Genomic DNA, 26,741 nt, shown 5'->3' on the forward strand with positions numbered 1-26,741 from the left:
TTTATCCATGCTAGTACCTTGCCTCTAAAACCATGGGTCCTTATGTTACTCGGCAGCCTCCTGTGCAGCACCTTGTCAAAAGCCTTCTGGAAGTCCAAGTAGACAACAGCCTCCCTTTTGCCTACCGCCTAAATGATTTTAAGAGATTTGTCAGACATGACCTCACCTTGATGAAACCATGCTGCCTTTGCACTATTTTACCATGCACTTCCAAGTATTCAGAAAACTCATCGTTTACAACGGACTCAAAAATGTTATGAACAACCGAGGTCAGGCTAATTTGCCTGTAATTTTCTCTTTTGCCTCACTCCTTTCTTAAATGGGGAGGTTACATTAGAAATTTTCCAATCCTCTGGGACCCTCCCCTACTCCAGTGATTCCTGAAAGATCACCACTAACTCCACTGTCTCTTCAGTTATGTCCTTCAGAACTCTGGGGTGTAGTCCATCTGGTCCAGGTGGTTTATCCACCTTCAGACCTTCCAGTTTTTCTAGCACCTTCTCCTAGGTGATGGTCACCATAATCAAATCTACTTCCGACTCTCTTGTGAAAGTACAGGGAAAAGGAGGGGTGGAGGGACAGAAAGCAATTTGAAGCTGAAGCAAATTTAGAGGGCAAGGGAAGAGGAAGATGAGTAAAGGTTAAATGTGTTAATAAGTACACGATGAATTTGGGCTGTATGCAACACATGTAACTTTCAAGATACTAAATTCAACATGTTGTTTGCAGTTGCAATTGCTTCCTTCCCACGTTAATTATAAGCTTTGAAATGAAGGGGCTGCACAGACTTGCTGGGCTTCAAATCATCCAACACCAACTGCTTTCCTGAAATGGTGACACTCTTACAAATGCTTAAAGTGAGCTGAACCCCAGGTCTCCAAACATCCTACACTAGCTGTGTAGTAATCATTATGCTTTTATTAGTCAACAGCAATTGCCTTACTTCACATCCATTTATAAAACACAGACTCAATAGTGCCACTTCTAAAAAATAAATGGAGAATAACTTTTGATCTACCTCTGCTCATTTTTAAACATCATTTTCAATCAGTCAATTTCATCTGAGGTAGTGGTTTGAACTGCATCCTGAACCCAACTGTGAGAAGTAGCTGAATCAATATCACCAGAAATCCTCACTCACTCATTGCAATGCTACACTTAATTGCTTTGCCAAACCACTTCAGGACTATCAGAATTATAAAGCTGCTAAACAGAATTCCAATCGGAAAGCAGTTTGCTTGTATAATTTTTTTTAATAACGAATAACAAATTAACCAAGATATAACAATTATACTGATTTCATTTGCACGGCTCCCTCCCCATGCTGTTAGATGACAGAATGTTCCGATCAGTATTTCCACTCTTCCGAAAGATGATAACACTAGTTAAACTCAAACATAATTCTGAGGCAGGAAACAAAAGAATATGTGAAGACATTAGATTCCAGATGATCATGATTGTGTTTAGAAGGCAAAGATTCTCCACTAAGGATATCTTAGTCATCGATGTACAGAATCCTGACTATTGGTTCAGATATTATAGTCAACAGAAAAATATATACAAAAATGATCCATTCAAAGAAGAAAGCTGTTTATGTTATACAATTATACCAAATGTAACCAGCAATCTGCTGCACTCCAACAGACTAATTGGAAACTCTGGAATAAGTGTTATTACCATTTAATTTGTTCTACATAATAGCATTCAGTTTTTAAGAGGAGACAACATTTCAGATTGACTTGGTCCAGCTGTTTGTTTGTGCTTTACCTTTCTTTACACGGTACAGCATAGTTAGTGTTTCATCTGTGGTGAGCGCCGTCACGTGCAAGTTGTTGACTGTTGGTACTTGGTCAGCTAGGGCAGTCAACTCATGGAAATGAGTGGCAAACATACAAAATGCACAAATCTTAGTAGCAATGTATTCTGATATAGCCCAGGCCAGTCCAAAGCCATCATATGTAGAGGTGCCTCTTCCCAATTCATCAATAATAATCAGAGACTGTTCAGTTGCTGATCTAGGAAACAACAATTACGTCAAAGTCAATTCCTAGTGGTCAAAAGCTATCACAAACATGTGTGGTGCACTGTAATACATCAAAGATTACATACATTTTTGTTAATGGTTTCTTTCCTTGGCAAGTTACTGGACAAAAACTCACCTTCCCCTACATTAGACTTCCAATCTCACTACATACCAAACTGACACCACTTCTTGTTAATAAAATAAAGAATTATGCATAGTGGAGTTCTGGAACAAGACCAGAAATTGGTGGCAAAACTCAGCAAGTCTGGAAGTATCTATGGGAAGAAAGCAAAGTTAATGTTTTGAGTCCAGTAGCTCTTCATTAGAACTGACAGCAGCCAGGAACATGTGGTACTTATGCTGCAGACAGATATGTGTATGTGTGTGCGCACACGCATGCCTGCAGAATGAGAAGTGGAGCGCGAGGAGACAGAGCGAGAAGAAATGGATAAATTCATTGGTGCTGGCCAGGACAGAAGAGAAGCTAAATAAGCTATAACGAGAGCTCAGGGTAGCAGAAAACATGCAGTCTGTGCTAAAAGCAAACCATTTCATGTGATAATAGGCCAAAGAATTGGTGAAGAGCAACCCACATCAACAGGAGTGGGTTAAAAAACAAAGATGGAATCAGGCTTTAAAGTTAATAACTCAATGTTGAGCCCCAGAGGCTGTAGGGTCACCAAATGAGATGCTGTTCTTCCACTTTATGCTGCAGTTCACTGGAACATTGCAGCAGGCTTGCAGCAGAAATGCTGGCGTGGGACTATGATGGTGTATTGAAATGGCAGGTGACTGGAAGCTCTACATCATTTTTGCTGAAGTGGCAAGTGACAAGAAGCTCATTTACCTGTATTTCAGTCAATCTAGTCTACTGTATTTGAATTCACAGCATGGCCGCCTCTACATTGGGGAAACAATGTGTAAACTGGGTAACTGCTTTGCAGAACACTTCATTTGGGTCTGTAAAAAGAAAAGCAGCCCAGAGTTTCCAGACACCTGCCGCTTCAGTGAACCATCACTGTTCTATGTCAACATTTCTGTCTCACGCTTGCAATACTGTTCCAGTGACGCTCAGCGTAAGCTTGAAGAACAGCATCTCATCTTTCACTTGGGGACTCTGCAGCCTCAGAGGCTCAACATTGAGTTCAATAACATTAAAGTCTGATTCCATTCTTTTACGAATTTTATCCACTCACATACCCTGTCATATTACAACATAGGCGTTTTCTGGCACAGACAACCCATTCTCACCTACTCTCAAGCCCACAATCATATTATATGGCTTGCTTTTAGCACAGACTACATATTCTCTGTGACTCTCAGTTCTCATTATTACTTATTCAACTTCTCTTCTGTTCTGGCCTGCCATTCATAATCCCTTCATTAACCCACCTCTTTCACATCTCTCTCTCTGTCAGACTCCACAGAATCATAGAATCCCTACAGTGTGAAACAGGCCACTTGACCCAACAAGTCCATACCAATCCTCTGGAGAGTAACCCAGCCAACCCTATTACTCTAATACATTTACACCTGACTAATGCACCTAACCTACATATGCCTCAACACAATGGGCAATTTAGGCAGCTAGCACCACGGATCCAGAATCTGGTTTCCAGCATCTGCAGTCATTGTTTTTACCACAATGGGCAATTTACCTAACTTGCACATCTTTGGACTGTGGGAGGAAAAACTCACACAGAAACAGGGAGAATGTTCAAACTCCATGCAGACAGTCGCTCAAGCCAGAAATCGAACCTGGGTCCCTAATGCGATGAGGCAGCAGTGCTAACCTCTGAGCAATTTCCACCTATCTGCTCACCTCTTCCACCCATACCCCCATCTCCAATCTCATTTTCAGCATAAATATCAGCTTTGTTTGTCTTGTCAGCTCTGATGAAGAGTCTCCAAACTTGAAACGTTAACTTTCTTCCCATGGATGTTGCCAGACCTACTGAGTTCCATCAGCAATGTTTTTGCTCCTCTTCTCGGTAGTTTGAATGCTATACAGATGACCCTACATACTTTTTAAATTATATCTGCAATCTTCCGAAATCAAAACTTTATGCACTTTTAATAGATCAATACCTTGGATTGGAGGTGTAACCCTAGCTTTCTTATTCTCCTCCAATAATCTACTACATCCTTTAAAACCCCAAACTTGGCAACAATGGATTATTAGACCCAGATTTATCTTTTCACTAACTGCTTTCAATCACTTAGTATGCAGCCATTCACCTTTTGTTTTAATTAAAAGAAAAATTACACAGGAATTTACTTCAGAAAATTATGGTACAGTCTGGGCTTCAAAGTTGGATGATCCTTATACAGTTAGGCTTATTATTCATTCATCAAAATGAATACAACTCTTAAAATGAAGGGCTCCACATTCATTACATACTAGGAATGAATGAATTTTAATTGAACATATTGCAATTGGTTGCAGTATACATCCAGAAAGATGGGAAATGAAAAATACTGTTGTTCGTATTTCTTTTCACCAAACAGTAACTTTATCCTTCCACAGTTGAGTAATGTTGCTACACTTGCTATCTTATCTTCATATGTGAACAATGTGCCCTCATAGAAATATATGCCAGCATGAATCACTGACTTCCAGAAAAATGTGCAGACGGTTGAGGAGTGCAATAAATCATGGTGCAAGACAAAATAGAGAGGCCTCAATTTATAAAGGATGTAATTTTCTGAATTGTATGACGGAATTTTTCTCATTCCCATTAATTGCAGTTTTTTTCTAAACAAGCTTTATATAAATTAGCTGAAATGCAAATCAGGTGCTTTTAATTGAAAGATTGCTCATTGATCCAAGAGTTTGCTATATTCTCAAAAAAGCCAGCTTCAGTTTACAATCTGAACAGCTTCATATGTCCTATCCTATTCAGATTTTTATCATGGTTAAGAGTAAAGGCTCTAGGTTCAGGAGAGTTTATTTAGCAGAAATCACACATTGAACATTTTTCTTCAAGAAAAGCAGAACATACCAGTAACTTGGCAAAATCAAAATCAATGGAAAGCTAAAAATACAGCATCAATGTGGGATATTTTCAATTATCTGCCAGGGTAGGGTGCCCTCTGCAACAACAGATAATTGAAATTTCGCTGCATTCTCTTTTAGGCTTATTCTATGGAAACCATTTGCAGAACTCCTGATTCAAAGCCCTAGATCAGATCAATGTAAACAAATGCTGACAAATGCAGTTCTTATTCTCTTGTACTAACAAAAGCTCAAACAATGTCTTAACATAATATTTAAAAAATGAAAAACAAATCAACTCAAATGCAAAGTGCTGCAGATGCTGGAAATCTGAAACAAAAAAAAAATTGGAAATCATCAGGTCAGTCATTATCTGCCAAGATAAAAAAAATTAACATTTCAGCTTGAGATGACCAACCAAAGAAATTTCAAATTCTTCAAACATTTCAGGACAACTGCAGTATTTCCATTTCAGTGGGAACAACATAGTAAGTATGGCAACAGAGTGGGAGGAGCAGGTCTACAGAACAGCTTGGAATGAATCAGGAGCGGACAATTTTGAAAAAGGTGTTTGGTTGGTGAGCATTGCAAACCTTTTCAGCTCTTTAACCAGAGGTGTATTAATAGCAACTCTAACAATTGGCAACTTATTACTAATTTATTAAATCTATAAAGTAGATAAGCTAACTCCTAGAACCAAAATAATGTACTGAACAATGATTTTCACTAAATAAATGAACAGTTTTTTAAAAAAATCAAGAAGAACAATACAGCACAGCAGCAGGCTCTTTGACTCACAAAGCCTGAACCAACACACAATGCCTTTCTAAACTTAGAAACCTTTTGTCGCTATTCCCTGCCTTACATGTATGTGTCAAGATGCCTCTTAATAGGACAGTCAGAGCCAACATAGCTTTATGGATGGAATGGTGTTGGAAATAAAAACTTGTTTGCTTTTTTTTAAGGATTTATCTGTTTGAGCCTGGAGATGCAATATGCTCGGATCTCCAAAAGTCATTTGATAACGTGTCACGAAAATGATCAATACTCAATACACCACTCACCAAGTTAGGAAGAATATATTGGCATGGATAGAAGATTTGTTAATGGCTTGGAAGCAGACAGTAGGGATGAACATTTTCAACTTGTCAGTCTGTGACTGTTGGGGTGTCACAAGGATCACTGGGGTCTCAGCTATTTATGATTCACATTAATGACTTGAACAAAGGGGATATGCCTTAGCTCAGCAGTTAGCACTGCTGCTTCACAACACCAGGGACCTGGGTTCAATTCCAGCCTCAGGCGACTATCTGTGTGAAATTTGCACATTCTCCCAGTGTCTGTGTAGATTGCCTCCAGATGCTCCGGTTTCCTCCCACAATCCAAAGATATGCAGGTTAGGTGAACTGGTAATGCTAAATTGCCCATAACATTCAGGGTAGGTGCATTAGTCAGGGGTATATAAAAAGAGCAAAGAAAACTTACAGCCCAGGGACAGGCTCTTTGGCCCTCCAAGCCTGAGCCAATCTAAATCCATGATCTAAACCTGTCGCCCATTTCCTAAGCATCTGTATCCCTCTGCTCCCCACCTACTTATGCATCTGCCCAGATGCATCTTAAATGAATCTACCGTGCCTGCCTCTACTACCTCTGCTGGCAACACATTCCAGACACCCACCAGCCTGTGTACAGTACTTGCCGCTTGTATCCCCCTTAAACTTTTCACCTCTCACCTACAAAGCGTGACCTCTCGTTACTGAATCCTTTACCCTGGGGAGAAAAGTTTATCTCTACCTACTCCGTCTATACCCTTCATGATTTTGTAGACCTCAATCAGGTCCCCCCTCAATCTCTTTTTTTCTAATGAAAATAATCCTAACCTACTCAACCTCTCTTCATAGCTAGCACCTTCCGTACCTGGCAACATCTTCATAAACATTCCCACCTGCGCAGCAACCTTCAGGGTACAATGGACCTGAACTCCCAGATCTCTCCACACATCAAATTTACTCAAGGCTCGTCCATTTACTGTATAGTTTGCTCAGGAATTAGACTTCCCAAAATGCATCACCTCACATTTCCCTGGATTGAACTCCATCTGCCACTTCTCCGCGCAACTCTCCAGTCTATCTATATTCTCCTGTGTTCTTTGACAGTCCCCTATGCTTTCTGCTACTCCACCAATCTTCTTGTCATCTGCAAACTTGCTGATCATACCAACAGTGCCCTCTTCCAGATAATTTAAGTATATTACAAACAACAGTGGCCCCAGCACTGATTTCTGTGGAACACCATTGGTCACCATTCTCATTTCGAGAAACTCCTTTCAACTATTACTCTGTCTCCTGTTGCTCAACCAGTTCTTTATCCACCTAGCTAGAACACCCCGCACACCACGTGACTTCACTTTCTCTATTAGTTTACCATGGGGAACCTTATCAAACGCCTTACTGAAGTCCACGTATATGACATCTACAGCCCCTCCTTCATCTATCAACTTGGTCACTTCCTCAAAGAATACTATTAAGTTGGTAAGGCACGATCGCCCCTGCACAAAACCATGTTGCCTATCACCGATAAGCCCATTCTTTTCCAAATATAAATAGATTTTATCCCTCAGTACCTTCTCCAGCAACTTTCCCACCACTGACATCAGGCTCAGAATAGTTACCCAGAATATCCCTACTACCCTGCTCGTGCAAGGGGACATCATGAGCAACCCTCCAGTCCTCCGACACCTCACCTGTGTTTAAGGATGCTATAAAGATATGTCAGGGCACCAGCATTGCCTCTCTCAGCAACCTGGGATAGGTCTCATCCGATCCTGGGTATTTGTCCACTTTAGTAACCTTTAGCCTACCCAACACATCTTCCCTACTTATGTCAACGCGATCCAGAGTAATCAAACTTTTATCTCTAATCTCAACATTCATCATGTCCCTCTTCTCAGTGAACACCGATGCAAAGTAATCATTCAGAATCTCACCCATTCTCGAAAAGGCTTTGGGATTCTCCGTAATTCTGCTGGCTAAAGCTGTTTCATGACCCCTTTTAGCCCACTTGATTCCTCGTTTAAGACTGGTCCTACTCTCCCCATATTCCTCCAAGGCCCATTCTGTTCTCAGCTGCCTGGACTTTATTCAAGCTTCCCTTTACCTCTTGGCTAGTCGTACGATTTCTCCTGTCATGCACGGTCACGAATCTTGCCTTTCCTATCCATTGCTTTCAACGGGACATACCTATCCTTCACTATCTTTAACCTATCTTTGAAAGCCTCCCACATATCAAATGTGGTCTTCCCTTCAAATAGCTGCGTCCAATCCACATTTCCCAGCTCCTGCCTAATTTTGATATAATTGGCCTTGGCCCGGTTTAGTACTCTTCCCTTAGGACCACTCTCATCTTTGTCTAAGAGTATTCTAAAACGTACACAATTGTGGTCACTATTCCCAAAGAAATCCCCCACTGCAACGTCTATCACCTGGAGAGAAGTCTACTGATTAAACTTAAAATATAAGCCATAACTATTCATTTAACCTGGTGTAGTGTTTTGTAGAGGAATAAGACGGTGTTATTTTCAGGGTCTGTAGATTGTGAAGGAGCAAAAATGGCCTTTGCAGTGAGATGTACTTCTTGTCAGATGTGGGAATTTAAAGAGAGTTTAAGGGTAATTGCGGATTATATCTGCCATAAATGCTGTTGGATGCAAATCTTATCAGATCAAATGGATCGGTTGGAGAGACCGTTAGAAGCGATGAGGAATTTGCAACAGCAACAGTATGTGATGGATGGCAGGTATCGGAAGGGGGGGAAAGTCTCAGATACAGTCACATAGATGGGTTAACTCCAGGAAGAGTAAGAGAGGTAGGCACCTAGGGCAGGCGTCTTTTGTGGATGCACCCATTTCAAACAGGTATGCTGTTTTGGAAAATGTAGGAGGTGATGGATTCTCAGGGGAACGTAGCACGAACAGCAAAGCTTCTGGTATTGAGATTGGCTCTAATGCAATAAGGGGTACTTTGGCTTCCAAGAGATCAATTGCGTTAGGGGATTCTGTAGTCCGAGGAACAGATAGATGTTTCTGTGGCCAGCAGAGAAAAAGCAGAATGGTGTGCTGTTTCCCTGGTGCCATGATCAAGGTTGCCTCAGAGAGGGTGCAGAATGTTCTTACAGGGGAGAGAGGCCAGCAGGAGGTCATTGTCCTCATCAGAGCCAACGACATAGGAAGGGAAAAAGTTGAGATTCTGAAGGGAGATTAAGAGAGTTAGGCAGAAATCTAAAAAGGAGGTCCTCGGGGTAGTAATATCTGGATTACTCCCTGTGCTACAAGCTAGTGAGGGCAGGAATAGGAGGATAGAGCAGATGAATGCATGGCTGAAGAGCTGGTGTATGGGAGAAGGATTCACATTTTTGGATCATTGGAATCTCTTTTGGGGTAGAAGTGACCTGTACAAGAAGGACGGATTACACCTAAATTGGAAGGGGACTAATATACCAGCAGGGAAACTTGCTAGAACTGCTTGGGAGGATTTAAACTAGTAAGGTGGAGCGGAGGGGAGAGACCCAGGGAGATAGTGAGGAAAGAGATCAATCTGAGACTGGTTCAGTTGAGAACAGAAGTGAGTCAAACAGTCAGGGACAAGGTAGGACAAATAAATTAAACTGCATTTATTTCAATGCAAGGGGTCTAACAGGGAAGGCAGATGAACTCAGGGCACACTTAGGAACATGGGACTGGGATATCATGGCAATTACAGAAACATGGCTCAGGGATGAGCAGGGCTGGCAGCTTAATGTTCCAGGATACAAACGCTACAGGAAGGATAGAAAGGGAGGCAAGAGAGGAGGGGAAGTGGCATTTTTGATAAGGGATAGCATTACAGCTGTGCTAAGGGAGGATATTCCTGGAAATATATCCAAGGAAGTTATTTGGGTGGAACTGAGAAATAAGAAAGGGATGATCACCTTATTGGGATTGTATTATAGACCCCCTAATAGTCAGAGGGAAATTGAGAAACAAACTTGTAAGGAGATCCCAGCTATCTGTAAGAATAATAGGGTAGTTATGGTAGGGGATTTTAACTTTCCAAACATAGACTGGGAATGCCATAGTGTTAAAGGGATGGAGAGGAATTTCTTAAGTACGTACAAGACAATTTTCTGATTCAGAATGTGGATGTACCTACTAGAGTAGGTGCAAAACTTGACCTACTCTTGGGAAATAAGGCAGAGCAGGTGACTGAGGTGTCAGTGGGGGAGCACTTTGGGGCCAGCGATCATAATTCTATTCGTTTTAAAATAGTGATGGAAAAGGATAGACCAGATCTAAAAGTTGAAGTAATAAATTGGAGGAAGGCCAATTTTGACGGTATTAGGCAAGAACTTTCGAAAGCTGACTGGAGGCAGATGTTCACAGGTAAAGGGACGGCTGGAAAATGGAAAGCCTTCAGAAATGAGATAACAACAATCCAAGAAGTATATTCCTGTCAGGGTGAAAGGAAAGGCTGGTAGGTATAGGGAATGCTGGGTGACGAAAGAAATTGAGGGTTTGGTTATGAAAAAGAAGGAAGCATATGTCAAGTATAGACAGGATAGATCGAGTGAATCCTTAAAACAGTCTAAAGGCAGTAGGAATATACTTAAGAGGGAAATCAAGAGGGCAAAAAGGGGACATGAGATAACTTTGGCAAACAGAATTAAGGAGAATCCAAAGGGTTTTTACAAATATATTAAGGACAAAAGGGGAACTAAGGAGAGAATAGGGCCCCCAAAGACCAGCAAGGCGGCCTTTGTGTGGAGTCACAGAAAATGGGGAGATACCAAATGAATATTTTGCATCATTATTTACTGTGGAAAAGGATATGGAAGATATAGAATGTAGGGAAATAGATGGTGACATCTTGCAAAATGTCCAGATTACAGAGGAGGAAGTGCTGGATGTCTTGAAACAGTTAAATGTGGATAAATCCCCAGGAACTGATCAGGTGTACCCGAGAACTCTGTGGGAAGCCAGAGAAGTGATTGCTGGGCCTCTTGCTGAGATATTTGTATCATCGATAGTCACAGGTGAGGTGCCAGAAGACTGGAGGTTGGCAAACGTGGTGCCACTGTTTAAGAAGGGCAGTAAAGACAAGCCCCATGGGAGACTGATTAGCAAGGTTTGGAGATGGAGTTTAATTCAGATAAATGCGAGGTGCTGCATTTTGGGAAAGCAAATCTTAGCAGGACTTATACATTTAATGGTACGGTCCTAGGGAGTGTTGCTGAACAAAGAGACCTTGGAGTGCAGGTTCATAGCTCCTTGAAAGTGGAGTCGCAGGTAGATAGGATAGTGAAGAAAGCTTTTGGTATGCTTTCCTTTATTGGTCAGAGTATTGAGTTCAGGAGTTGGGAGGTCATATTGTGTCTGTACAGGACATTGGTTAGGCCACTGTTGGAATATTGTGTGCAATTCTGGTCTCCTTCCTATCAGAAGGATGTTGTGAAACATGAAAGGGGTCAGAAAAGATTTTGCCAGGGTTGGAGGATTTGAGCTATTGGGAGAGGCTGAACAGGCTGGGGCTGTTTTCCCTGGAGTGTCGGAGGCTGAGAGGTGACCTTATAGAGGTTTACAAAATTATGAGAGGCATGGATAGGATAAATAGGCAAAGTCTTTTCTCTGGGGTGGGGGAGTCCAGATGTGGAGGGCATAGGTTTAGGTGAGAGGGGAAAAGACATAAAAGAGACCTAAGGGGCAACTTTTTCACACAGAGGGTGGTACGTGTATGGAATGAGCTGCCACAGGAAGTGGTGGAGGCTGGTACAATTGCAACATTTAAGAGGCAATAGGAAGGCTTTGGAGGGATATGTGCCGGGTTCTGGCAAGTGGGACTAGATTGGGTTGGGATATCTGGTCGGCATGGATGGTTTGGACCGAAGGGTCTGTTTTCATGCTGTACATCTCTATGACTCTGATTCCTCAATACCAGGTCCAATACGGCCCCTTCCCTCGTCGGACTATTGACATACTGATCTAGAAAACTCTCCTGGACGCTTCTTACAAATTCAGCCGCATCCAGACCTCTGACACTAAGTGTATCCCAGTCAATGTTGGGAAAATGTCAATGTAGGGAAAATTAAAATCTCCCATCACCACCACCCTATTGCCTCTACATCTTTCCATAAGCTGTATACCTATTTGTTCTTCTACCTCACGCTCACTGTTGGGAGGCCTGTAATACAGCCCCAACAAAATAACTGCACCCTTCTTATTTCTCAGCTCCACCATAATGCCTCACTACTCAAGCCCTCCATAGTGTCCTCCTTTAGCACAGCTGTGATATCATCCCTGACCAGCAATGCAACTCCTCCCCCCCCCCCCCGCCCTTTCACTTCCCTCCCTGTCCTGTTTGAAGCATCTATATCCTGGAACATTTAGTTGCCAATCATGCCCTTCATTCAACTAAGTCTCTGTGATTGCAATAACGTCATACTCCCAGGTACTAATCCAAGCCCTAAGATCGTCTGCCTTACCCACTATACTCCTTGCATTAAAAGTATATGCACTTTAGGCCACCAGTTCATTTGCGTTCATCTGCTCTCAGTCTACTCTTCCCCTTATCAATGTTATCTTCATGATTTTTACAGTCTCCAGTTTCCATCTCGTTGTCTACTGGTCTTCTCTTCTGGTTCCCAGCCCCCGTCACATTAGTTTAAAACTTCTCCAACAGCAGTAGCAAAAACTCCCCCAAGGACATTAGTTCCAGTCTGGTTCAGCGTCAAACTTCTAATAGTCCCACCTTCCCCAGAACCGGTCGCAATGTTCCACAAATCTGAACCCCTCCCTCCTACACAATCCCTCAAGCCACAAGTTCACCCTGTCTATTTTTTCATTTCTACACTGGTTAGCACGTGGCACTGGTAGTAATCCCGACATCACTACATTTGAGGTCCTCCTTTTTAAACTTCTCTCCTAGCTCCCTGAATTCTGCTTTCAGGACCTCATCTCATTTTTCACTTATATCGTTGGTGCCTATATGCACCAAGACAACTGGCTGTTAACCCTCCCATTTTAGGATGCTCTGTAACCGATCGGTGGCATCCCTGACCCGAGCACCTGGGAGGCAACATACCATCCGGGAGTCCCATTTTCGGCCACAGAACTGCCTATTTACTCCCCTCACAATAGAATGCCCTATGACTATGGCCCTAAGAGTCTTTTTCCTGACTTTCTGAACAGCAGTGCCTGCCACGGTGCCATGATCTTGGCAACTGCTGCCCTCCCCTGGTAAGTCATCTCCCCCAACAGTATCCAAAACGGTATACCTGTTTTGGAGGGAGATGACCACAGGGGACACCTCTATGTCGAGCAATCGGTTTGTGGGATGAGTTTGGGGGGGTTACTCTTCGGAGGGTGAGTGTGGACTTGTTGAGCCAAAGGGCCTGTTTCCACGCTGTAGGGAATCTTAAAAAATATGACGCCGCAAGTAATACATCCACCTTTGCTGATGATACAAAGCTTGGTGGAATCGTAAACTGAGGAGAATACAGAGGTTGCAGAGAGATGTACTCAAGCGAGAGGCCAGCAAGGTAGTAGATGGCATACGACTGGATCCTCAGTTTCCTGACCCACAGACAACAGTGAAGATTGGGGACAATATTTCATCCTCACTAACACTCAACACTGGAGCCCCCTACTGTACTCACTGTATACCCATGACTGCGTCACCAAATACCATTTACAAAGCTTGTTGATGACCAGTCGGTTGAGTCTCAGATGGTGACAAAACAGACTTCAGATGGGAGGTGGAAGACCATGAGAAATGGTGCACTGAGAACAACCTAGCTCTCCATTCCGGCAAAACCAAGGAACTCATTATTGACTTTCAGCGGGATGTTACTCATGCCTCCCTACACATTAAGAGCACAGAAGTGGAATGAGTGGAGTGTCAAGCTTCTGGGAGTGGTCATCCACAACAAGCTTTCTTGGACTCTTCATGTGGACACACTGGTTACAAAGGCCCAACAACGTCTCTTCTTCCTCAGACAGCTGAAGAAATTTGGCATGAGGGCGAATTTTTATAGGTGCACCATCGAGAGCATTCTGTCTGGATGTATCACTACATGGTATAGCAACTGTACCATTCAAGATCAGAGACGGTTACAGAGAGTGGTGAACTCAGACCGGAAATCACAAAGGCCAACTTCCATCTATAGAATCCATCTACCAGACCCGCTATCAAGGAAAGGCTGCATTCTCAAAGATCCATTCCATCCTGGCAATGCTTTTCTACGTCTACCATCGGACAGAAGCCTGAACACATGCACCAGCTGGTTTTGAAACAGTTTCTACGCTACTGTTGTTAGAATACTGAATGGACCCAAACTCTTAACATTCGTCTGTACCTGTGTTTTTGTTTTTGCCACTGTTTACCTAATATTTACTTATCTATGCTATTTAACTCTATGATCTGCCTGTATTGCTCGCATGACAAAGCTTTTCACTGTGCCTTGGTACATGTGACAATAAATTCAATTAAATTCAAGTGGGGAAGAATCAACTTATTGACTTTGATAGGAAGATTAGTAAAGCTTTTTCTTAGAAATAGTGTAGTCAGTGGCTCTTCGGTGTACCTGTACAAAGAATACAAAGTTAGCATGCAGGTATAGAAAATAATTAGGTAGGCATAGCATGTGGGCCTTTATTACAGGCAATTGGATCTAGAAAAATAAGCAAGTCTTGCTACATTTACAAAGGAATTTGCACTGGAGAACTGCGCAGTTTTGATCTCCATAGTTAAGGAAGGATACACTTGCATTGGAGGCAGTACAATGAAGCTTCATTAAATTGGTCTCTAGGTTGAGGAAGTTTTTTTTGAGATAAAAGACTCAGCTAATGGCTCGGAACAGTGGTTCGCATTACTGCCTCAGCAACACCAGGGACGTGGGTTTGATTTCAGCCTTGGGTGACTGCCTGTGCACAGTCTGCATTTTCTCCCTGTGTCCTCATGGGTTTCTGCCAAATGATCCAGTTTCGTTCAGTCCAAAGGTATACAGGGTAGATGGATTAGCTGTGGTAAATTGTCCATGGTGCACAGGTTAGTGGGTTAGCCATGATAAATGCAGGGTTACAGGGATAGTTTTGGGGACTGATCTCGGTGGGATGCTCTTCAGAGAGCTGGTGCAGTCCTGATGGGCCGAATGGCCTCTTCTGCACTGTAAGGATTCTGAGATTCAATGAAATTGGGCTTCTAACCTCTAGTTCAGAAGATTGAGAGATGATCTCATTAAAAATAAAAGATACTAAACTGGCTTGATAGGGTCAATGCTGTAGTGTGTTTGGCTGCCATTCATTTAGGGCTGAGATGAGTAGAAACCTCTTCACTAAGGCTTGTGAACTTTTAGAATGCCCAATCTCAAAATGCTGAAATGGACAGAGTTTTAGTCTCAAGAAAATCAAGTGTTATGAAGAACAAACAACAAAATGGAGTTGAGGTAGATGAGCCATAACCACATGAATAGCAGAGCAGTCTTGCCCATGTTTCTTATGTTCGAAGTCATCCTTTCCCTAGCAAGGGGTTCCAATGTTGAGATGGCAGAAGCAAAATCAAGCAAGTAGTCTCAAATTGAATGTTAAAAATTAATTCTCTAAAAATTAGTGTTACGACACAGGGTAAATCCTCCTGCTTAATTTAAACCAACAACACAATAGATTTACCCCGTGCAGTAATCTGTGAAAATTCAAGAGGCCAAGAACTATTTAAAGTACAAATTAACAACTTGATTTCTTCAAGAATAACAGAATAATTAACTGACAGCTATTTACAACTCATTCCTCTAACCTTTTACTCTCCCCTCTACAATATTGGTCTGGTAAAAATCCCAATTCAGATTTATAAAACTTCTTATCTCAAAACCAGGCAGCTTTCGGTTCTCCTCTGCATTCTGGTCTTCTTCTTGGGGATTCTGCTCCACAGGTTCCTAATCAATAAAGGTACCTTTAAGAGAGCTATTTTTGGACAGTCTTAACATGCTAGTGGCTTGTCAGTTCTCTCCACAACTGTTCAATTTTCTTGGGTCTTATACACCGAAAGCATTGAATTGTGTCAATATATTAAATATATTAAATTCAAACAGGATTGGAGTATTTTTTGGGGGTATAATTTAAACTGATTGGCCTAATTCAAATCTATTTCTATCTCCAGGCAACCAGCTACCTTAACTGCTACATGTTACATTGTATCTTGTTGAGAACACTTGGTGCAGTCAGGTATTTCTATTAGCTTTTAAACTTTCTTAAAGGTACAGTACACCCACATCTTTATCACATTAGTCAGAGCAACTGTCCATCACAGCTAGACGTCTATATTAAATGGTGGTGCGCAAGGCTTCAAATTGTCACATGATGAGGACAACAATGCAATGTTAATGGGGTTTGTTAACAGAATTGCTCACTAAGTAAAAAGCATACTTGCACCTACAGCCATGAATATTTTGTGTGTTTAAAGTAAACTTCTATTTTGAAGAAAGTTGTAAATAAAATAATTTGTGGAGAATGTGGATGACTATTACTTCCTTCTCTCACCCCATTGGTTTTTTAAAAATATATAGGCATCCAAATCCAACAAAATTTCTGAGCATCTGCGAAATGATAAAACTTAGGAGTTGCTGCAGTCCCCTATGCAACTAAATACAAGATTGAATTGTTGCACTGATTAAAGGCATTCAGGAATAAAATTTAATCCAAATAAAGAATCAATTTACAGGCTTTTATAATTTGCTGGTTTAGATCAATTACATAGTGGAGTATCTACAAAAATAAATCTATTATCTGTCATTGCATAAGAACGCAGGTGTTTATTAGTGCAAAGGATTCAAACACTTTGTTGACAGTGGGACCAGATCAGACATTGGGGAGCTGAGGAGGGGCAACCATGTATTAGGTGAAGGGGTGGCAAACATCAGTTCAAACCATTACACCAATTGGGATGTGGCATGGTTGTAGCAGGAATTCAATATTAATTGCACTGGACAACTACACTACATACACTATGAGACAACAAATATTTGAAACATTTTCAATTTTTTGGAAATCAAGGAGGTTTGTTATAGCTCCCAATCCCAAAAGAAAGTGTTGTACACTTTAATTTTCCATACATTGGTCACCCTGCAGCCTTTCAAAGAGATGGCCAATTAATATTAAATTGGGTTGGGAGAATACATGCACTAGGAATGAATGCAAATTTATGTCACATGAGATCCTTTCTTGATAGTATCCATAGGCTTTAATTCATCAATCCAAGGCAGTTTCAACTCATTCTACAGGCTAAATTCTATGCTATCCAGTTCTCCTTTTTTAAAAAAAATTCACAAATGTTCAAGTTAAAACTGCAATTCACCCCTACATTAGGGAAATCAAATGTAGAATAAGTGACTGCTTTACAGAAAACCTCCATTCAGTCATAAGCATGATCTCATTTGCAAGTTTTCTGGTCAGACATTTTAATTCTCCACATGCTTCACTTGTCCGTCACCTCCTATACTGCCTGAATGAAGCTCAAAGTAAACATGGAGAACTGTACGTCATTTCTGTTGAGAGACTGCATTAATTTACAGAGCTTTACCACCATCTTTACGTATCAAAAAGATAGCAAGTTAGGAAAAGATGGTGGTCAAGCTCTGTTAACTATTATCTTATTAGACCTTTGTTTGAAAAGCAACAAATCACTTGTGGGAGCAGTTTGTAGGCCCCCTTACAGTTGGTACACTGTTTGATAGAGAAAATAAACATGGTTTGTAAGGAATGTAATAATAATAAGCAACTTTAAACTTTATGTATACTGAGCAAATAAGATTAGCAAAAATAGCCCAAACTTATACAGGGAACTTGAGAGTATTTCTTAGAGCAGTGCATTCTAAAACCAAGCAGAGAGGCTGGTTATTTTCGATCTTGTATTGGGCAACAAAGACAAACTCAATCAACAATCTCACAGACTACCAAAATAAAGGTAGCTATAAACATAAGAAGGTATAGCTGACTAAAGTGAATTAGGAAATTAGAACAAAAGATAGGGCAGTAGACATAATGGCAGACTGGCACTGAGTGCTTCTCTAAAAACAGCTAAAAAGCCTGACAACATTCAGGGCAAAGCAGCCCATTTGTTTGGCAGCACATCCAGAAACATTCGCTCTCTCCACTGATCGACACGGAGTAGCATCAGCAAATACTATCTACAAGATGTACTGCATAAATTTGGCAAAGATCCTTTGATAGTACTCTTCGAACCCAAGACCATTTGTATCTAGAAGGACAAGAGCAGCAGATATGTAGGAACATCACCACCTGCATGTTCCCTTCCAAGCCACTCACCATTTTGACTTGGAAATATATTGCTGTGCCTGCAATGTCACCGGGTCAAAATTCTGGAACTCTCTTCTCTATGGCAGCACATGAACTGTAACTCATCACCAACCTCTCAAGGACAACTAGGGACAGACAATAAATACTGACTGCCATTGATACCACAAGTCCCACAAGTGACTACTAAAAAAAAATTAGTATAAAGGGAAGACAAAAGTAGGAAGATTTAACTGAGCAGTATATAGCCTTGCTGAAACCATATCTTGAACAGTAGTTCTGATTTCCCTACTTGAAACTGCATTTAAAACTAGTGAGACAAAGTTCACGTGACTCAATTCTGTGATGACGAGCTTAATTTATGAGGAAAGGTTACACGTTAGTCCTGAACCCATTGTTTTACTGGACTGAGGCAAAGACAGGTAGGTGAGAGCAGGGGGTAGTCGGTGAAAGGAGGCAGTAGAGGGAAGACAGAAATATGGGGAATGGGCTGAGGGTGTGAGTGGTATAAGGAGAGTAATTCAGTTACTCAGACATTTCTGACAAATAAATGAAGGATTATGGAGAACAGACAGGAAAGTTGAATTGAACCCACAGTTAGACCAGCCATGATCTTACCAAATGGCAATGTAGGCTTAAAGGACAGAACAGCTTTTTTCTGCCTCCTAAATAGTATGTGCATAACCTTCACGATTGGTGGTAGTTCTATTATTCCTATTTACACTTGCTGTCAACCAATGTTTTGTTTCTTTCCTTGTCCAATTATCATCTCCTTTGTGTCATCATCTATTTGTCATTTAATCACTCCTTTCTTCTATTTTTTTTCGAAGTCTTCCCCTTCTTTCTCTGCCTTTGTACTTGGTTAAAACTTGGTGCATCACTGACTTTTTCCAGTTTTGAAGAAAGGTCAGTGTTGTTTCTTGCTCCACAGATCCTGTTGTGCCTATTTCCAGTTTTTTGTTTTAACCTAATATTACCAAAATATACAGTATCTTGCTTTGCATAAGTTTTAGGTTTCTGATGGCATTTTATTTTTAAAAATTACAAAAATCTGAATTGCAACAATGGATTAACAATTGCTACTTGAAAATCTGTAAAATGCTCCAAAAAAACCAATTAGTACTTTCAATGTGATAATTATTGATGCTGAACTTCCTGCAAAATGCAAGTGTTTAGCACACCTATATTTGATTTTTTTAAAAATGCAGTTAAATGATAAATGATCAGTCCTCTTCACAACCTCAAGCAGACAGCATATAATAAAAATTAAAAATAATAAAAATTTAAGAAACTCAAGTCTGACAGCAACTGTGGAGAAATAAAGTGTCCAGTATGACTATTCTTCAGAACTAAAAAGGGTTGGAAAGTAGTATTTTGTCATGCTGTTGACAGAGTGAGAGAAGTAATGGAACAGATTGTTTGGCCAGTGAAAAATGAAATAGCCGGTAATAGTGGTGAAATACGTAACGGAGATATGAAATGGATATAAACAAAATGTGTGTTATGAAGATGTGGGTGTACCTTTCAGTGAGTTAAAAGCTAGCAGTGACAGCATCAAGTGTTCTCGATAAGATACAATACAAAATGTGGTCCAGTTACTGGGGTAGCTAGGGTAGCTGGTTGCCTGGAGACAAAAACAGATTCAAATTAGGACAATAAATTTAAATTAAACCCCAAAACAAACAAACTCCAATCAAGTTTGAAGTTAGTATATTGACAATCTTAAAAGCCAATGACACAGAGTCTTTGGGGGTATAAGACCAGGGAAAGTTAAACAGGGTGACAGGAGAACTACCAAGTTAGCACGCAGAGACTGCCTGGAAAATAGCTTTCTTAAAAGGTACCTTTATCAATCAATAACCTGTGAAGCAGAATCCCCAAGAAGAAAAGAAGACTGGAATACAGAGAAGAACTGAAAACTGCCTGGTTTTGAGCTAAGAAGTTTTGTTTTGTAAATCTTAATCAGGGGCTTTTATCGGATTAGTATTGTCGAAGGGAAAAGTAAAAGATAGGTTAGAGGAAGGAGTCGTAAATAGTTGTTAGTTAATTATTCTCTGTTACACTAAGAAATAAAGTTGTTACATTTTTTTTTACTTTAAATAGCTCTTGGCCTCTCGAATTTTTCACAGATTGCTGCACGGGATAAATCTGGTGTTGCTGGTTTAAATTAAGCAGGACAGTTTCGCCTATGTTGTAACAGGTGTGAAAAAGGGAAAATGGGTCTGCACTTCTGTGAACAAAGTCAACAAAACATGGATCTTTGCGGTGGAGGAGAATGCAAGAAAACTGGAGGACAACGATCACACTCTGAAGTTGTGGAATTCAATATTGTGGCCTGGACGTTTCCACAGGAAGCACTCTTGCTGTGACATTCTGATCCAATCCACCATTGCTTTCTAACACTTTCCCACTCCTCAATGGCACCTTCTCAGGCAATCTCAGAAGGTCGAACATGGCTATTCACCTTTTGTTATTTCCTCACTATCCAAGGTTCCAAACACACCTTCCAGATGAAAGTAGTGTTTTACGTATAGTTCTTTCAAACTAGTCTACTCGAATAGCTGCTCACAATGTAGTCTCCTTTGTTTTAACGTTATGTAGTTCTGTCAGCATTGTGGAGAGAGAAACAGTTGTTAATTCAAATCCGGAATGATTCTTCCCTGGAATCATTCTGCACTCAGTTCGAGTCCAAAATGATCCCAGCAAAGAATCATTCTGGATTTGAATTGTTAACGGTTTCTCTCTCCACAGATGCAGACAGACAAGAGAATTTCTCCAGTATATTAAGGACAAAAGGGTAACTCGGAAAAGAATAGGGCCCCTCAAAAATCAGCAAGGAGGCCTTCTTGTGGAACCACAGGAGATGGGGGAGATACTAAACAAGTATTTAGCATCAGTGTTCACTGTGGAAAAGGACATGGAAGATATATAATTTAGGGAAATAGATTGTGACATTTTGAAAAAATGCCCATATTACAGAGGAGGAAGTGCTGGATCTCTTGAAATGCATAAAAGGGGATATCTCCCCAGGACCTGATCAGGTGTACCCTAGAACTCAGTGGGAAGCTAAGGAAATGATTGCTGGGCCTCTTGCTGAGATATCTGTATAATCAATAGTCACAGGTGAGGTGCCAAAACACTGGAGGTTGGCTAATGTGGTGCCACTATTTAAGGAAGGTGGTAAGGACAAGCCAGGGAACAATAAACCGGTGAGCCTGACATCAGTAGTGGACAAGTTGTTGGATGGAATTCTGAGGAACAGGAGGTACATTTATTTGGAAAGGCAAGGACTGATTAGGGATAGTCAACATGGCTTTGTGCGTGGGAAATCATGCCTTACAAACTTGATTTGAATTTTTTGAAGAGTAACAAAGAGGATTGATGAGGGCAGAGCAGTGGACATGATCTATATGGATTTCAATAAGGCATTCAACAAGGTTCCCCATAGGAGACTGGTTAGCAAGGTGAGATCTCATGGAATACAGGGAGAACGAGCCATTTGGACACAGAACTGGCCCAAAGGTAGAAGACAGAGGGTGGTGGTGGAGGGTTGTTTTTCAGACTGGAGGCATGTGGGCAGTGGTGTGCCACAAGGATCGGCGCTGGGTCCACTGCTTTTTGTCATTTATATAAATTATTTGTGTTTTAACCTAAGAGGAATAATTAGTAAGTTTGCAGATGACACCAAAATTGGAGGTGTAGCGGACAGCGAAGGCGGTTACCTTGGATTACAACGGGATCTTGATCAGATGGCCAATGGGCTGAGGAATGGCATATGGGGTTTAATTTAGATAAATGTAAGGTGCATTTTGGGAAAGTAAATTTTAGCAGGACTTATACAGCTAACGGTAAGGGTCTGGGAGTGTTGCTAAGCAAAGAGACCTTGTTTGCAGGTTCATAGCTCCTTGAAAGTAGAGTTGCAGGTAGATAGGATAGTGAAGGTGGTGTTTGGTATGCTTTCCTTTATTGGTCAGAGTACGGAGTACAGAAGTTGGGAGGTCATATTGTGGCTGTACGGACTTTGGTTAGGCTACTTTTAGAATACTGCGTGCAATTCTGGTCTCCTTCCTATCGGAAGGATGTTGTGAAACTTGAAAGGGTTCAGAAAAGATTTACAAGGATGTTGCCAGGGTTGGAGGATTTGAGCTATAGGGAGAGGTTGAATAGGCTGGGGCTGTTTTCCCTGGAGCGCTGGAGGGTGACCTTACAGAGTTTATAAAATCTTGCCCTGATTTGCCTTTCCAAAATGCAGAACCTCACATTTATTTAAATTAAACGCCATCTGCCACTCCATAGCCCATTCGCCCACCTGATCAAGATCCCGTTGTAATCTGAAGTAACCTTCTTTGCTGTCCATTACACCTCCAATTTTGATATCATCTGCAAACTAACTAAGGATACCGTCTATAGAACATTACAGCACACTACAGGCCCTTTGGGCCTTGATGTTTTGCCGCCCTGTGAAACCAATCTGAAGCCCATCTAACCTACACTACTTCATTCACATCCATATGCCAATCCAATGACCATTTAAATGCCCATAAAGTTGGTGACTCTACGACTGCTGTAGGCAGTGTGTTCCACGCCCCTACTACTCTGAGTAAAGAAACTACCTCCGACATCTGTCCTATATCTACCACCCCTCAATTTAAAGCTATGTCCCCTCGTACTAGCCATCGCCATCCAAGGAAAAAGGCTCTCATTGTCCAACATATCTAACCCTCTGATTACCTTATATGTCTCAATTAAGTCACCTCTCAACCTTCTTCTCTCTAACAAAAACAGCTTCAAGTCCCTCAACCTTTCCTCGTAAGACCTTCCCTTCATAGAGTCATAGAGATGTACAGCACAGAAACAAACCCTTCAGTCCAACCCGTTCATGCCGACCAGATATCCTAACCCAATCTAGTCGCACCTGCCAGCACCCAGCCCATAACCTTCTAAACCCTTCCTATTCCCATCCAAATGCATCTTAAATGTTGCAATTGTGCCAGCCTCCACCACTTCCTCTGGCAGTTAATTCCATACACGTACCACCCTGTGTGCGAAAATGTTGCCCTTTAGGTCTCTTTTATATCTTTCCCCTCTCACCCTAAATCTATGCCGTCTAGCTCTGGACTCCCCGACCCCAGGGAAAAGACTTTGTCTATTATCCTATCCATGCCCCTCATAATTTTGTAAACCTCTATAAGGTCACCCCTCAGCCTCCGATGCTCCAGGGAAAACAGCCCCAATCTGTTCAGCATCTCCTTATAGCTCAAATGTTTACATCCAAATAATTTATATAAATGACAACAAGCAGTGGACCCAGCACCAATCCTTGTGGCACACCGCTGATTACAGGCCTCCAGTCTGAAAGGCAACCCTCCATCACCACCTTCTGTCTTCTACCTTCGAGCCAGTTCTGTATCCAAATGGCTAATTCTCCCTGTATTCCATGTGATCGAAACTTACTAACCATTCTATCATGGGGAATCTTGTTAAACTCCTTACTTAAGTCCATTGGATCATGTCCACCACTCTAACCTCAATCCTCATCGCTACTTCTTCAAAACCTCAATCCAGTTAGTGAGACATGATTTCCTATGCACAAAGCCATACTGACTATCACTAATCAGTCCTTGCCTTTCCAAATACATGTGAATCCTATCCCTCAGGATTACCTCCAACAACTTGCCCACCACTGATGTCAGGGTCACCTGTCTATAATTCATTGGCTTTTCCTTACCACTTTTCTTAAACAGTGGCACCACGTAGGCCAACCGCCAGTCTTCTAGCACCTCACTTGCAACTAGCAATGATATAAATGTCTCAGCAAGGGATCCAGCAATCACTTACCTAACTTCCCAGAGTTCTCAGGTACACCTAATCATGCCCTGGGGATTTATTCACCTTTATGCGTTATAATACATCCAGCACCACCACCTCTGTAATATGGACATTTTTAAAGATGTCACCATCTATTTCCCCACATTCTCTATCTTCCATGTTCTTCTCCACATGTAAACAATGACGCAAAATACTCGTTTAGTATCTCCTCCATCTCCTGCAGTTCCAGACAGAGAGTGCCCTGCTGATCTTTGAGGGGTCCTATTCCCTCCCTAGTTACCCTTTTGTCTTTAAATGTATTCATAAAATCCCCTAGAGTTCTCCTTAACCCTATTTTCCGAAGTTATCTCAATTCCACTTTTTGCCCTCCTGATTTCCCTCTTAAGCGTACTCTGTTGCCTTTGTATTCTAAAGAGTCATTTGATCTCTGCTGTCCATACGTGAAATATGCTTTCTTCTTTTTCTTGAACAAAATCTCAATTTCTTTCGTCATCCAGCATTCCCTATAACTACCAGCCTTTCCTTTCACCCTAACAAGAACATACCGTCTCTGGTCTCTCATTATCTCATTTCTGAAGGCTTCCCATCTTCCAGCTGTGAACATCCACACCCAATCAACTTTTGAAAATTCTTGCCTAATAATGTCAAAATTGGCCTTCCTCCAATTTAGAACTTTTAAAAGTTTTGGATCCAGTCTATCCGTTTCCATCACTGTTTTAAAACTAATTATGATTGCTGGCCCCAAAGTGCTCTCCCACTGAAATGCCAGTCAATTGCCCTGCCTTAGTTCCCAAGAGTAGGTCAAGTTTTGCACCTTCTCTAGCAGGTACATCCACATACTGAATCAGAAAATGTTCTTGCCCACACTTAAATTCCTCTCCATCTAAACCCTTAACATTATGGCAGTCCCAGTCTATGTTTGGAAAGTTAAAATCCCCGACCTTAATCACCCTATTATTCTGACAGATAACAGATCTCCTTACAAATTTGTTTCTCAATTTCCCACTCACTATTGGGAGGTCTATAGTACACTCCCAATAAGATGATCATCCCTTTGTTATTTCTCAGTTCCACCCAAATAAATTCCCTGGCCGTGTTCCCAGGAATATCCTCCCTCAGTACAGCCGTAATGCTATCCCTTATCAAAAACGCCACACTCTCTCCTCCCTTGCCCCTTTCTATCCTTCCTATAATGTTTGCATCCTGGAACATTAAGCTGCCAGTCCTGTCCATCCCTGAGCCATGTCTCCCTAATAGCTATGAAATCCTAAGTCCCATGTTCCCAACCTTGCCCTGAGTTCATCTGCCTTCCCCTTTAGGCTTCTTGCATTGAAATAAATGCAGTTTAATTAATCAATCTTACCTCGTTCTCTGCCTTGTTCCTGCCTTCCCTGTCTGTTTGACTTGCTCCTTTTCCCCAACTGTACCAGTCTCAGACTGATCTCTTTCCTCACTATCTCCTTGGGTCCTAACCGCTCCACCTTAATAGTTTAAATCCTCCTGAGGAGCTTGAGTAAACCTCCCTGTCATTCTATTAGTCCCCTTCAATTCAGGAACAATCTATCCTTCTACCGCAGGTCACTTCTATCCCAGAAGAGATTACAATAATCCAAAAAGGTGAACCCTTCTCCCCTGCACCAGCTCCTCAGTCATGCATTCATCTGTTTTATATTCCCATTCCTACCCTCACTAGTTGTAGCATTGGGAGTAATCCAGATATTACTACCCTCGAGGACCTCCTTTTTAAATTCCTGTCTAACTTTCTATATTTTTTCCATCAGAATCTCATCCTTTTGCCTTCCTATATTGTTAGTTCCAATGCGCACAATGACTTCCTGCTGTTCCCTCTCCTCTTTCAGAATACTCTGAACTCTCAGAGATATCCGTGATCCTGACACCAGCGAGGCAACACACCATTCAGATTTCTCGCTGACAGCCAGAAACAACTGTCTGTGCCTTTGACTAGGCAGTCTTCTATCACAATCAATTTCTTGGAACCTAATGTATGCCTCGTTACATTACAACCAGTAGGAATACCAGAAACTTGGTTGCTCATGCTACATTTCTCTCAGGGTCTCTCAGCCTCCATTTGTTTGAGATGGGGATATCCACAGAAGACTCCTGTACTACTTGCCTCCCTCTCCTAACTTTCTTGGAGGTAACCCATGCACCTAAGTGTATCTGTGGTTTTCCTTCTTTCCTAAAACTGCCATCCATCATACCCCCTAGCTCCTGTAAATTCCTAATTGCCTCTAACTGCTGCACCAAATGCTCCATGTAATATGACAGGATTCACAACCAAAGACACTTCCTGCAAACATAATCATCAGTAACATGGAAACTTTCCTTAATCTCCCATATCCAACAAGAAGAGCATATCATTCTACTAAAGACCATCTTTGCTCCTTAACAATCTACACATCCAGAAAATAGCACAGTCTTACTGTTCTAAAAAATACTGCTCCAGGCTAACATAGCACCTATGATTTATACTTTTAAAGTTTAGTCAAGGCACAGATCTCAATAAAACAAATAATTAAAAAATAATCCACTCTAAA

At 41.4% G+C, this 26,741-nt stretch overlaps 1 protein-coding gene across 1 annotated transcript in view; it reads right to left on the reverse strand.

Moving 5' to 3' along the window:
• The window catches only part of msh2 (mutS homolog 2 (E. coli)), a 97,496-nt gene that overhangs the window by 6,539 nt on the left and 64,216 nt on the right, over window positions 1-26,741 (reverse strand). Inside the window, exon 14 of the mRNA XM_087991259.1 lies at window positions 1,768-2,015. Within this exon, the coding sequence (XP_087847385.1) occupies window positions 1,768-2,015 (248 nt within the window). The remainder of the gene's footprint in view (window positions 1-1,767; window positions 2,016-26,741) is intronic.

The sequence above is a fragment of the Chiloscyllium plagiosum genome, unplaced genomic scaffold, assembly GCF_037043375.1.
Source record: "Chiloscyllium plagiosum isolate Xiang-an unplaced genomic scaffold, Cpla_swu_hap1 HiC_scaffold_10, whole genome shotgun sequence".
Lineage (NCBI taxonomy): Eukaryota > Metazoa > Chordata > Chondrichthyes > Orectolobiformes > Hemiscylliidae > Chiloscyllium > Chiloscyllium plagiosum.